Raw genomic sequence first — 13,278 nt, forward strand, 5'->3', positions numbered from 1 at the left:
TTTCTGTTTCTAAACACACATTGTGACGTCTTCGGACCGATCAGCTACTTCAACTCATAAAAACAAAAATAAATCAACAATAGATAATAAAGAATTGCGGCTTACGCCTTTTGTTTTAAGAGTGCAAAATCCCAAAATGAAAATAAAAGAAAATGCTTTAATTTGTAAATTGTAACTCAATAATTGTGCCCAATCAACGTACCACAACAATATGTATTTATCATAATTTTGGGCAAGTTTATCCTTGCTGACCAATGGGTTCTTGGCATTCGCTGATATTTTACTACTTTTCTCACTGTGCACTATATTTAATTACCTTTATTGTGTTTATTTGAATTTATACATTTATTTTGGCAGAACAAGTGCGTATGTATAAGACAATATCAAAAACACATTCAGTAGAAGAAATAATAACATATCACGAACTATTCTATATACTTTCTCAACTTTCATTTTTTTTTTCGGACATCTTTAACATAGGACGTGGGTGTACGTAGTTTAATGACCACAGCTTCTCCGCAGGAACACGCGTCTGGCATGCAAGTTGTTCCATTCATGTAGGAAAAAAATGACCATAAAAGCCATCTATCGTCCGGGATAATCGGCCATTATTCATAGCGTGAAACCTAACGAATTAAGCAGACACATCGGCGCCGGCGTAAATTGCTTTGATTTAATTAAAGAACCTTGAACAAGGAAATTCTTTCATCAATCTCACATAAAGTATTGCCGTGCTTTGCGTTCTTGACTAGATCAAGGGGACGGCGTGAACACCCTTCTTTAAGAACTCAGCCATTCGTCGTGATAGTCCAATCCTTTCTGGTGCAAAATAAAACCCTTTCTGCAAACTACTGGGGACTTTGCTTAAGTCGTCATGTTATTACTCGAATTGCCTTTTATGTAGAACAAATCTAATCCAACTGATTGTTCTTCTTTGGCAGCTGAAAAAAATGGACTTCGCTTCACTGGAATCTTTGGGTAACTGGAATGAATTCTCCTGTGTAAGGAAACTAAGGGTCCGTGTAATATATCTAGAGAGCCCGCTATTCATTAGATTCGTACTGGTTAGGGTTTGAGTGACGTAAGTGGGAAGCATATTTAGGGCGGGGCTTACCTGTACAAACCAATAGTACCCAGACCCTTTTTACGGGCTAGGGAAATCGCAGATTTAGATAACTAAATGCTGGGTAAAGGCAAAAAATACGTACGCGTATTTTGCGGTCCACGTATTTTTTATATGCGAGTTTTGAGAGAACAAGTAACGTCGACTCGATAGTCATGAGAAAATGAGGTTATTGATAACTTTATTTCTATTCGGCCTTCATCGGTTGAGAGAGAGAGAGAGAGAAGGGGAGGGAGGAAATGAGAGAGAAAATAGCGGAGGACACAGCAGACACGTTCTTCTCTCCCTCGCCATTACAAATAATAATAAAAATAGCAAAAATAATTATTATCATTAAACGCCATAACGAGCAAAGCAAGGTAAAGTCAGGCAATACCCCATGCCTGTGCACCACACATTATATCGATAAGCTCACGTACTATATTTCATATGTTTATCTCGGTTTTGTGCTTATTCTTTTCAAAATCCTCGCTAGCCCCTCTTTTGTTAAAATTCATTACCAATACACACTTAACACACGTACATGTAGCTTCTTGCGTTCACTTTTGGAATTGAAATGTCACTGGGTGCCATGCACGCGAGAGTCTCCTGTGATACAGCTTTGATTCGGTCGGCATTGCGAAGTATAGGTACATGTAAGCCTACTGATAAGTCCCGTTCTAGATTCTGATACATTTACGTCACGCTCACCCTTACCTGTGCGAATATAATGAAGGGCTGTCGCTATGTTACACGTTTTTCATTTCCATATCTTCATATCAGCAAAATACGTTCCAAAAGGAGTAGATAAAAATTTGAGCAAGCGGTTTGACCATAAGACGTTCAGGTCACCCACCAAAACACCGAACATGTGTTGAAAACCCGAAGGCTCGTGTAACCGATACTCCGCCCTTCATTTAATTTATACAGGTTGGGGCAAGCGCAATGTCGGACTGGGCTGTCATGTATAAATCAGTGGGAGCTGGACCCTGTATCACAGCAGGGGGGGGGGGAGGGGGCCCTGTCGAACACGACACCGGGTGAAGTCGCATTTGATCAAGAATTGCGTTAGATGAGACAGCACAATTGCGCTGAGAGCGCCTTTGCTGACCTACAGAAAGAGTCACTGAGACCAAATTTGCCTGATCTGGGCAATGTCGCTGTATTGGAAGTTTACGCCGCGCTTAACGATTTTTATTGATAAAATTTACCAAAAAGAGTAGAAATATGAATTTAACGTTTCTTAACTAGAAATATATGTCTTTCCTTTAAAAAAAAAACAATTTTGCAGTGATTCAGTTTAAAGGGTTTTTATTTATGTTTTTATATACAGTACATCAACAAGTGTATGACGCATGTGCTATAATTGTGGTTCTGCACGTATCTAGAGCAAAGTTTATTCATATACATGTAGGCCTATCAGTAACTAGAAGATACTGTACAATGTACATGGGAGCTTACTTTTCAGTCACCGTACATGCTGTGTACCCGTATCCAGTTATAATATAATGAAATACTTTTTCGCGAATAATATATTTTATGTTAATAAGGTTTCAGAAAATACAAGTGCATATTATACGCGCATGAGTTGTCTTAGCACTAGTATATTTTATCTTGTAAGCATCCGGATACTACAAGTATTACGTAAATTTCTCAAACAAATATACAATGACGAATGTATGTGATACAAACATTGCCAAGAATCAAGTTTTTATTGAAAGTTGATTCTAGGTCGACAAAAATTTAAGAAACTCGAATGTCAAATGTGGCGATCCCAATTCTTTGATTTCACCTTATCTTTGCGTTTGGAAGATCGATGTAAGTTTTTCTGCATCTTCGTTAGATGGAGCTTTAACGTGGCAAGATCTAGGCAAACTATGGTTCCCACAATTCCTAATAACACTCCAACTGCAAATGTCCCGATCACTGCTGCACCTTTGGCTTCCAGGGGCGGTTCACCTCTTCTATGGGCTGATTTTGGTAACTCTAGCTTATGGGCTGGAATGAAATATTTGATTTTTGAAAAAATATTTTGATGAGGTAATGTTATATTAATATTTTTTGCACCTACATGTTTATGTGTCTGCGCAGTCATAATACATGTAAAGTTAATCTTTTTAATATGTAACGTACTTGTAAATACAAATGAACCACTTCCAGTACGATTCGTCGGTCTGATGCAATAACTGAAGTAAAAAGAAAGAATCAAATTTCCGTTGCTTACCAACACACTCCGCAAGACTTGGGACCCATTTCCCGGAAGCATGGCATCTGGCTTGTCTTGTCATGCCGCCATCTATAAACACTGAACCGTTTTCACACGTATACGTGAGGCGGGCGTTGTATTCAGTGGACGATACGTTAATCGTTACTCCTGGTGGAGGTGTTGGAACATCGCATTGAACCACTATAAAAAGATGTTTGGTTTTGTTATACGATTTGAACAAATATATGATATTTTAAAATATCATTAGCTATTTAAAAATAGCTAATTTAAACCCACATTTCCTTAAATTTTAAACCTAAATCAAACGATATACCAGCTGACCAACACAAACGAAGATTTCCTAAAGAACTCCATGGGATTCTATAGAAAACCTACAGGTCTCTCTGAGACTCTACAGGAATTATATCGGACGTCCTGTATGATTACTATTATATTGTCTAGAACGTGCGTCTTTATACATAAAGACGCATATAAGTCCATATATGAGGCCATATAAGGATTATATGGCCTAAATTTCCCATGCACCAATATTTCCGTTAGGGGTTTCTCAAAAGAACCTCGGGCAACAGTTGGTCTCAATGCCAAAACTGACTTTTGACATTCCAGTATAAACCTCATTTCCCTTACGATTTGTAATCCTGGGCTTCGTGAAGGTTGACTATACATGTAGGCCTACCACAGATTCAAAGTAATATATTAAAATTTTGTCATATATTTGATACCAACCTCCCACTAGTAATTTAAGCTATTAGTATATGTGGTTTTTGTTTACTATTTTATTCTAATTGTGTATATAAACTAGTATAGGGGAGAGCGGGGTTGGTTGGAACAGTTTTCACCTTTTTTGCGATATCTCAGCAGTCAAAGCTTTGGGGACAAAAATAAAAAATCTGATAGGGGAAAATTATATGCCGCACTCATCTATGAAATAAAACATCAAGTAGGTCTTTTCATTTAAGAGTAATAAATGCTCAAAGTTGCCTCCTAAAACGTTCCATCTCACCCCACCCACGGGGTGAGTTGGAACAGGCAGTGGGGTGAGTTGGAACAAGAGGGCGAGTTGGAACGCTTGCATATAAATTCAAAGTATAATTCATTTTAAGAGTAGGATTATCTATATTAATTTCCCAACAAGTACATGTTACTTTGTATTAGTATCTCCATAGTTTGTAAGCATTTTTTACGTTTACAATTTGTTTTCAAATAGTCTTTTCGATGTATAAACCATATCCAGTTACACTTCATTTCATAATGATAACAAAAGTGGTGAAGTTTAAGAGAAAATAAGTTGAATTCACATAACTCAACCTATCAACAACAGTATGTTAGACCTACAAATGAAAACTGTATCTCTTTCAACTAGCCCTCAGAATCAAAATCGCAGTTCTGACATATGTACACTTGGTCACCCTTATAAGTACAGTCTTCATGTGACCACTCCAGACAAACAATGCATTGAACCCATTTCTCTTTTGGCCAGCTGTTACTGAACGGCTCCTCACAAACCAGACATTGCCACTCTTCTTCTGACTCAGAATAGCTAGTCATCTTTAATATCCTTTTTCGTCATTTTCCCTGTCGACTAGAAATCTTCAACCTTTTTTTATTTTTGTTGCGCTTGTCCTTTTTAATTTTGTTGGGCTTGGCCTTTTCTTTTTCGAGTAGCTCTTTTTCAAGTGTGTCAGTAAGAACTGCACTGCATCGTTTTCTTCTTTTAATGATTGGACTGCGACGGTGAGCCTTTGGAAGCGGTCTTATTTCTCGAAGTGGCATTGCTGGACTTGAGCTGTTTTGGGGTTTTCTTAAGTGCGCTATAGTGTGCTGAAGCACCTCTTCTGGTGAGGGCCAATGAGATTTCAACTGGATTTTTGCTTAAGTTACAAGGTGAATGTTTGTCTTTTCTGGCGGATTTTGTACCCTCGTTCACTAAACATTAACAGCAACCCCCAATCCATTACACAAAGCAATTAAAACCATATCGGCAAAATTGGTGTTGTATAGTTTATCCATAACGTTGGCTCTCATGTCAGCTAGAATATTTTTATTTTTGCCGCAAAAAACAGAGTAATAATCGACATTTCCTTCCACTTCTAAAAGCAATTAATCGCAAAGAGCAACAGTGGACATGCAGACCCCTTTTCGACCAAACAGCTAGCAACTGCATTTAACAAGCAGTGACCATCCCCCCCCCCCTTGTATTTTCTACACGCATGTACATTCCGGCACCTTGGAGATGTTCTATCAGCTGGATTTTGACTCCAGTTGGAGTTGTACTGGGTGCGTCGCTACTCTCTTCAAAGTTGTAAATAAAACATTTAGAGAGATAAAAAAACAATCGAAAAACACCGTGCGGGGTGAGTTGGAACACCCCTGACAGTGTTCCAACTGACCCCATGTCAAATGTTCCGACCAGCCCCCATGACATCATGACCTACTTATGACATTGTATTTCTTTAACGCGTGTGAGGTGATTAAAAAAAACTACAGCTTTTTGAACATCAAGGTGGTCCTAAACCCTATGCACAATTTCAGTGATATAATCCTTATACTTTAGTTTACAGCACGATGAATGTCAAAAATATGAAAACTTACTTCGAGTGGCGAAAATACGTTTTTTTCGCATAAAACTTTTACCGCATTTTCGCAACTTCCAAAAGTTTCCCGGATTAAAGTTCATGCCATGTGACATTTTTATGCTGAAGGAGCACATGATCGGTCTCGTGATTTAAGAAATAAAGCCAATGTTCCAACTTACCCGCGTTCCAACCCACCCCGCTCTCCCCTATTTACTGTTATGTCTGCTACATGTGTATTATCATATGGCCTACTTACTCTCGCAACTGACTGGGGCTTTGAAATTCCACGCCAAATTCTCCAAACACTCCACAGTGCTTCTTTCCTCCCCGGTTGCCGTCCTGTGCCCCTCAGCACATTGGATTGTGGCCACTGTTCCAATTATACGCGGCAGACCACACCTCATAGTGAAGGACACATTGGCTTTGGGGATGGGAGGCAGGGACGGGCATTGCCATTGGAAGGTGAGTTTTCTTATAGATATGCATGGGTCGGGCTCAGTGGTGGTGGTCACGGTGGTAGGCCTACCCCTGGTGGTGCTTGCCGAAATGGACACTGTAGAAATGGCTGTTGGAATTGAGCTGGCTCCTGTGAAAGTAACTGTGCTGTCAGAGTGAGTGTCTGTAGAAATAGGTGCGAACACCTGAGTGCTTTCTGTAGAAATGGATGCGAGGCCTGTAGAAATAGCTGTTGGAATTGAGCTCGCTCCTGTGAAAGTGACTGTGCTGTTAGAGTGAGTGTCTGTGGAAATAGGTGCGAACACCTGAGTGCTTTCTGTAGAAATGGATGCGAGGCCTGTACTGCGTTCTGTAGAAGAAGGTGCGAACCCCGCACCGCTTTCTGTAGCAAGCTGTGTGAACACCGACATGCCTTCCGTAGGATTATTTGCTACCCTTGAGCTGCTTTGTAGAGAAATAGATGCAAACGCCATACTGCTCTCTAAAGAAACAGGTGCTAAAACCGTACTGCTCTCTTTAGAAGTAGATGCTGAACTTCCTTCTGTAGAAATGTGTGCTAATGCCGTACTGCTTCCTGTAGAAATAGATGGCGCTAGTGACACATCAGCCAAATGAGACATCGTTGCTGGAGGTAGAACTGAAAAAAGATGCAATTATATTCAGGTTTGTGAATGACTAACCTGTACAAAAGCGTATGGCCTAATTATAACTTTCCAGATTTACTATCTGAAAAACCAATAGATAGATAGATAAACGGATAGATAGATAGATGTAGAATATAAATAGATAAAAATGTTGATAGAAACTTTTGGAAACAACTGACGAATCCGTTCTTCATCAGACAAATTCACAAACAACAACAAATATTCCCTATCGATCATTTTTACTGCGGCCCACAGGAACGACACAACCATGAACGTTAATGCTTGGTTTCTCTCTCTTCTCTCTTTCTCTCTCCCTTTTCCTTTTTTGAATGCCCTGAATGCTGTTTTGTCTTGATGACACGTACCTGTAGAGTATACAGCTCGAAATCCACGGCGACGGAAAGCAGAATCAGCGTAGAAAAATATCCGTATTTTCCAAGCGGTTACGGCTGCCGGCAGGTCAGTGCCACAGAAGGTTTCTTCAGAGCGGGTACCGTCTGATGACACTTGGTAAATCTGTCAAAAACGTATCTGCACATTATATAGTCTAGCATGATTTGCATGCATTCGTTGACTTTTGCATCAGTGCTTAAACTAACAATCAGCACACGAAATTGGAGATTGTAACATGGAACACAAAATAATTATTACAGTAACAATTAACAGTTTTATTTTTAATTTTCAAAATGTGTTCTTTTTTCAATGATCGTTTTTTTCAAAATCAGTGAGCATGGCTTCAATATTCAGATCTTTAACGTTTATCATTTATATAGAGAATCTCTATTGTACCGTGGCTCCCTCTACACCAGTACCTTTATGTAATCCCACGGGCAGTCATCTATGTTGAAGTCGTCAAATTGTAACACCACGTCGTCATTCTGGTCTGCTGCACGAATGTCGTAAACGCAAATCGTATTGTTTGGGTAATTTTCGGGGTATGAAGGGGTCGTAATGGTACCTGTCCCTGCTATGAACCGGCCGCCGCAATCTAGAATATGAAATATAAAGAGCACACTGTATAGTAAAGGTCATGACAATCTATGTACCAGTACAGAAATAAATTGAAAAAAAATAAATAATTAAACATTCTAACGAGTGGTTTTAAGGAATCTACCTGGAGAAATTTCAAAAGGTGGGGATGATCCATATATCAATCCTCCGCTATCTATAACTCAAAATCTACACAAAATGTAGATGTGAATGTTTTTTTTCAAGAAAAATAAGATAGGTATCTCTTCGAATGAACATTCTAGTAAACACATTTTTGTAAGGAATATGATTAAGTTTCAGTTAATCGAACTAAATTTCGGCAATCCTAGCTTGCACACCGCTGACCTTTATTTTTTTATTCTTAAACTTCAAATGGTACAATTCGAAAAGGTAAAATACATATACAATCACTTTCTTTCGCACACACACACATCACACATACACGTACACACATACATTTATAACATCATGTAAAATGGATGAAAAGAGAACACCACAATGTGCACAACAGATAAAAAACTACAATCTCACTGAAGCAGTTAAATAATAAATGGCTAGTTCGTTTTAAATATATTTGTCCAATGTACCTGTATTATTGTTATTATTATTGTGTAGTCCTTCAGCAGTTTTATATTTTGGGGTTCTTTTTAGCAAGAACTCAACCTAAGCATCCAAAACCGGTCTCTTAAGGCTTAACCCTCCCCCCATTCAACACACACACACACAAACAAACACAAACTTTTTCAACCACGTTAGTCATAAGGGCAGGGAACTGACTGGAATTATCCTGTAGACGATTTTTCCCTCAGATTGGCCACCGTCCTGTTTGAAAATTATTTTTTCTACGCGCCTTATTAAAATATGTTCCAGACGTGTGCTTACCGTTTCCATTGTATGCCATAAGAGTTGCATGAAAACCTTGAGAGCTGCTGCAGCCGTCCCTGTTAAAGCGCACCCGCAATGCTGTGTTTGTCAGTATTTGTAGTGCCGTTAAGTTAGAACCCGTCAAAGTGCCACACTTCGTGAAGATTTCCTCGGTAACAGGATTCTCTACCTGAAACAAGGGAATATAATATGGAAAAGACAGAACCCCGCTTTTAACGTGGTTGTGAGCAGTGAACGCTGGAATGTCTCAGTTACATTCCTAATTTTTTTGTAAATTGTTCTCGTTACATCATGAATAGTTTCCAGAAAAGTGTAATATTTCGAAAGCGGTCACGTGGTAACATTTAGATTTTGCTCTCTTACTTTTTTAATTTGATTTAATTCAATTATTATTATTATTATTTTGCTCATTTATTTACCCTCAAGTTCTCAATGCAACTACTATCACATGATGGAATCTGGCCTACGGCGAATACGTTGAACACCAACAGCAAAGCTTCGCCGTTTTCCGGCAGAATTCGATACAGCGTACACTCAAGATAAGCTCGATCGTAAAAAGATGGATATCCCGGTGACGTCAGACTCTCGCCAACGGAAGTGACATTGATCGTAGCGGGACAAGTCGGACCTGAAATGAAAGTCGTAACGATCGATCATGATGTCAGGTTATCCCCAGAGGAAGTGACGTTGATAGTAGCAGGGCAGGTTGGGCCTTAGATAATAATTGTTGTACGTGTATCTGTTGGCATTGACTCCGAAAATAGAATTAGAGGAGCTTATTTAAATAATTACGTACAGTGTATGTAACTTTCAACTGTATTCCCGAATCACCTGTTACAAAATACATTATATGGATAGGTGTGACAACCACGGGTTGCCGAAGCTACCCCACCCCTCTCTTCTGAGCTCTTTTTTAAAAGAAAATTAGACAAATTTAACAAATTAAAATTTGTTCTCGGTCGCCTGTAGTTCGCCGCAAGGTTGCACGTGTACCGTGTACATGGTAACAAACCTCGTTGTAAAGAAAGAAACAGAACAGAATGAGAGGTTTGAGGACGGAAGGAAGATATGAAAGGAAGGAGAAATTAAACAATATAAAATACAGAGCACCCTAGATGAAGACGGAGAATGCGACTAAAAGGCAGAAGAAGTAGACAAAATACAGATAATGAAGATAAGTATACGCCTACGTCTGATGATTATAACACGTGTTCGTGTCATTTAAAAAGAAGAGTACTCGACGTTATATGAAAAGTAAGACGAAGAAGATGAAGATGCCAGAAGGCGCAGAAGACGGGTGACCAGAATAGGCACACTACTGCACCCGGTACATACTATACCTAGAGCCCTGCACAAAGGTCTTGTGAAGGAATAGTCACAACTTCTAGACTCCCAGTAACAGAAATCGCCTGACTGACAGTCAAGTCTTGCACACAGAGTACTGCCAAAAGTGGGAAATCCCGGCTCCCAGTCAGAGTACTGTATAGGCGCTGTCACTGGCTCTGTCCACTTCCAGTCGCCATTGCCGTTTCTGTCCATCGCTGATATCCAGAAATTCGCGGATACCCCGTTACTGAAAAAGGATAAAAATATTATGACATTTAAAAAAAGCCTATTCTGCGACGTGGGTAAAAAGAAAGGGGTTCATTTCTTCCTTGAGAAATGGAAAATACTAGTAAAAAAGGTAACCTGTATTTCGATAAGTTGTGTGTGTTGGGGAGTCCTTTCAGATGCTGAACCAAGTTGTTTATCCTTATACCTATTGCAAACGTACGATGTGAAATCGTGTACAAATAGTGTTCAAATGTGAAATGGAATACATAATCTGGCTCGTGAAGGTCATTTATTTGTTTTGTGTGAGTTACACAAGCAATCACAACCACAGACCCATGACCTATTGGGTGCATTAATATTTCTAATGCTGTATACAGTATATATTTTTCCTAGCCTAAAGAATTGTAAAGAATTAAGAATGGTATGGGTTTACGTAGTAGATTAAATGAAACATACAAAGTATATTACAGACAATATATTTTTGTCGAGGTCCCAAACTTGCATCCTGTCAAGGACATGTTGTTTGAATCAATACGCACCTGGTTGTAAAATGAGTGGCACATTATCTTCGACAACACGTAACTATATTTACAAAGGGGTTTAATCAAAGTACGCAAAGATCAACCAAAGGAACGTTTTTCAAAACTGACGAAAAAAGGCTATTTGGTAATAAATGATTCATATGAATATCAAAGCATGAGACTCGGTCAACTGCATAAACGGCCTGCTGAAGTGACCAATCGCTGACAACCTTTCTTTTTATGATTCTGTGATGCTTACCTATCTAAATAATTGTAAAGATTGAATCGCTCCGTGGACGATTCTATTCTGCTCAGATACCAAGTGCCAACGGGGGGAAGTGACGAACAATATGTCTTACTCTCTGCCACGGTTCTCGATGTAGTTCCTGCGTGATAGACGTACGTGCTTCCTCGGAGACAAAAGGCCGCCAATGTGTCATTACAAGAGGCGTGGTCAAGTGCACCTGAAGTTGATATAAAAACACGCGTCAGCGTTAAAGTTGGTTTTTCTTTGTGATTTGTACTTTGGAGCCTGAGAGAGAGAGAGAGAGACTAGGAAAAAAGAAAGGAGACAAAAAATGACAAAGAGAGAGAGAGAGAGAGAGTAGCAAATCGCTGACATGCGTGTGTTCACATGTATATAAAACAAAATATATAAAAAAAGTAAAATGAAAAAAGGTCGTCCAGTGTAAGAATTCACAGTAAAAGGAAATTGCCTTTTATAATTTTAATTGGTCAAGATACTAATGATAAAAGCTCTGAAACAAGACAGTCGACCCAAAAAAAAGCGTAGACATTACCCATTGCCGTCGTGGGCACCGCGCTCTCTATCACCGCTGCACTCAATGCCGTGGTGGCAATGTCTACAGGTGTCCGGCACATAGGGCTGAAAAAACCAGCACAATTTTGTGTCTCCCAGTGACACCCGCTCCCCAAAAAACAGTTCATTGCAGCACACCGATAAGTTGATGGTTCATTGGTATTCCACAGCCCAGACTCTATCTGTTCCACCATTGGTTCCACCCACTCCCAGTTGCCGCTGTCACTTCTTGTTGCCGAAATCCAGAAATACCCTTGAACTGGTAGAGGTTGGCTAATGCAAAGACAGGAAAAAATGAAATACTAACTACATGTGGGCGGTCTCGATGGGTAGCTATCGTTTTCATGTATCCCCACACTTTCACATATTATAAAGAATACATGTACAGACCCAGGGGCGGATCCAGAATTATTTGAGGGGGGGATTCCTCGGATGCAAAGCCCACTCAACCACCACCCCCATGGTGTGGGGTTCGAGGCCCGCTGAAAGGCCCCGAAAATTTTGATATTTAAGAGGGCAAACGGTGCCATTTGGTACGGTTTAGAATCAGCTAGTCAAAATTCTGATTTCACGAAGGAACCATTAGTGTGATTTTTTTCAGAAATCGAAGGACCTCCCCCCCCCCCAAATCCGCCTCTGGGACCCCATATACTGGATATATATGACACTGCCTGTGTCCAGGTCATTGAAAATAACTTTTAACATAGTAAAAGCAAATGAAACATGCCTTCATGTGTAGTTATTTTAAAATATCAATAAAAAAAACTCTTCAGATAAAAATAGTGTCATTCGCCCGCTTGCACAGTCCCAGACCCTGAGTGCACTAACATTCTGGAGTGCACCTGCATGTCCTTGATGATAAGTCCATATTTGTATTTTTGTGCTATAAATCGCTTTGTTACTACGTTTGGGGATAATAAATCATATCGATTTTCGTTTTTCGGTTTTTCGTTTTATATTGCGTGAAAATGGAACGGGGACCACATTGATGCTTCTGTCGACGACAGACGCAGCTCCAGGTTATGGATGTACACAGACCAAGGATAGGGCTTATCAAAAGAGCAAGTGCTGTAGGTGATGACGCATGTTAGAAAAGAAAGAAGGCCTTTATATAAATCTAAAGTCTAGACAGTGACAAATTCTTTAAAGCACCTTACCTCGACAGATAACCATAAATCAGCGACCTCTCTGCGTCCGAATCTACCCTAGTTAGGTACCACGCACCGGCTGGGGACAATTCCGAACAGTAGGCCCTGCCCTGGTCCATTGTTATCCAGGCAATTTCTGTATGGTACACGTAAGGCACCCCAGGGAAACAAAAGGCGGACAAAGTGCCGTCACAAACAACAGTGGTGGATGTCAAACCTAGAAGGCATGCAGAGGTAGAATTTTATTTTAGAATATTTTAGATAATTATTATAGATCCTGGAATGGACTTGAGATGCTCTGAGATGAATCTACACGCAGCTAAAAGGGATAAATGCACATTGAGCATCTGTCCTT

The 13,278-nt window shown here is 39.7% G+C and overlaps 1 protein-coding gene across 1 annotated transcript; it reads right to left on the reverse strand.

The window, feature by feature from the left end:
- Positions 1–2,402: 2,402 nt before the first annotated feature.
- Positions 2,403–10,419, reverse strand: LOC147759689 (uncharacterized). Its single transcript, XM_086998210.1, has 8 exons — positions 10,221–10,419; positions 9,300–9,508; positions 8,878–9,049; positions 7,818–7,993; positions 7,371–7,521; positions 6,162–6,998; positions 3,327–3,509; positions 2,403–3,100 (listed from the first exon to the last, which is right to left on the reverse strand). Exons 1-8 carry the CDS (start codon positions 10,417–10,419, stop codon positions 2,862–2,864), a joined length of 2,166 nt encoding a protein of 721 aa, XP_086854336.1. The 3' UTR covers positions 2,403–2,861.
- Between the last annotated feature and the right edge of the window lie 2,859 nt (positions 10,420–13,278).

The sequence above is a fragment of the Lingula anatina genome, chromosome 10 (assembly GCF_051362555.1).
Source record: "Lingula anatina isolate TDL-2025a chromosome 10, LinAna3.0, whole genome shotgun sequence".
Taxonomy (NCBI): Eukaryota; Metazoa; Brachiopoda; class Lingulata; order Lingulida; family Lingulidae; genus Lingula; species Lingula anatina.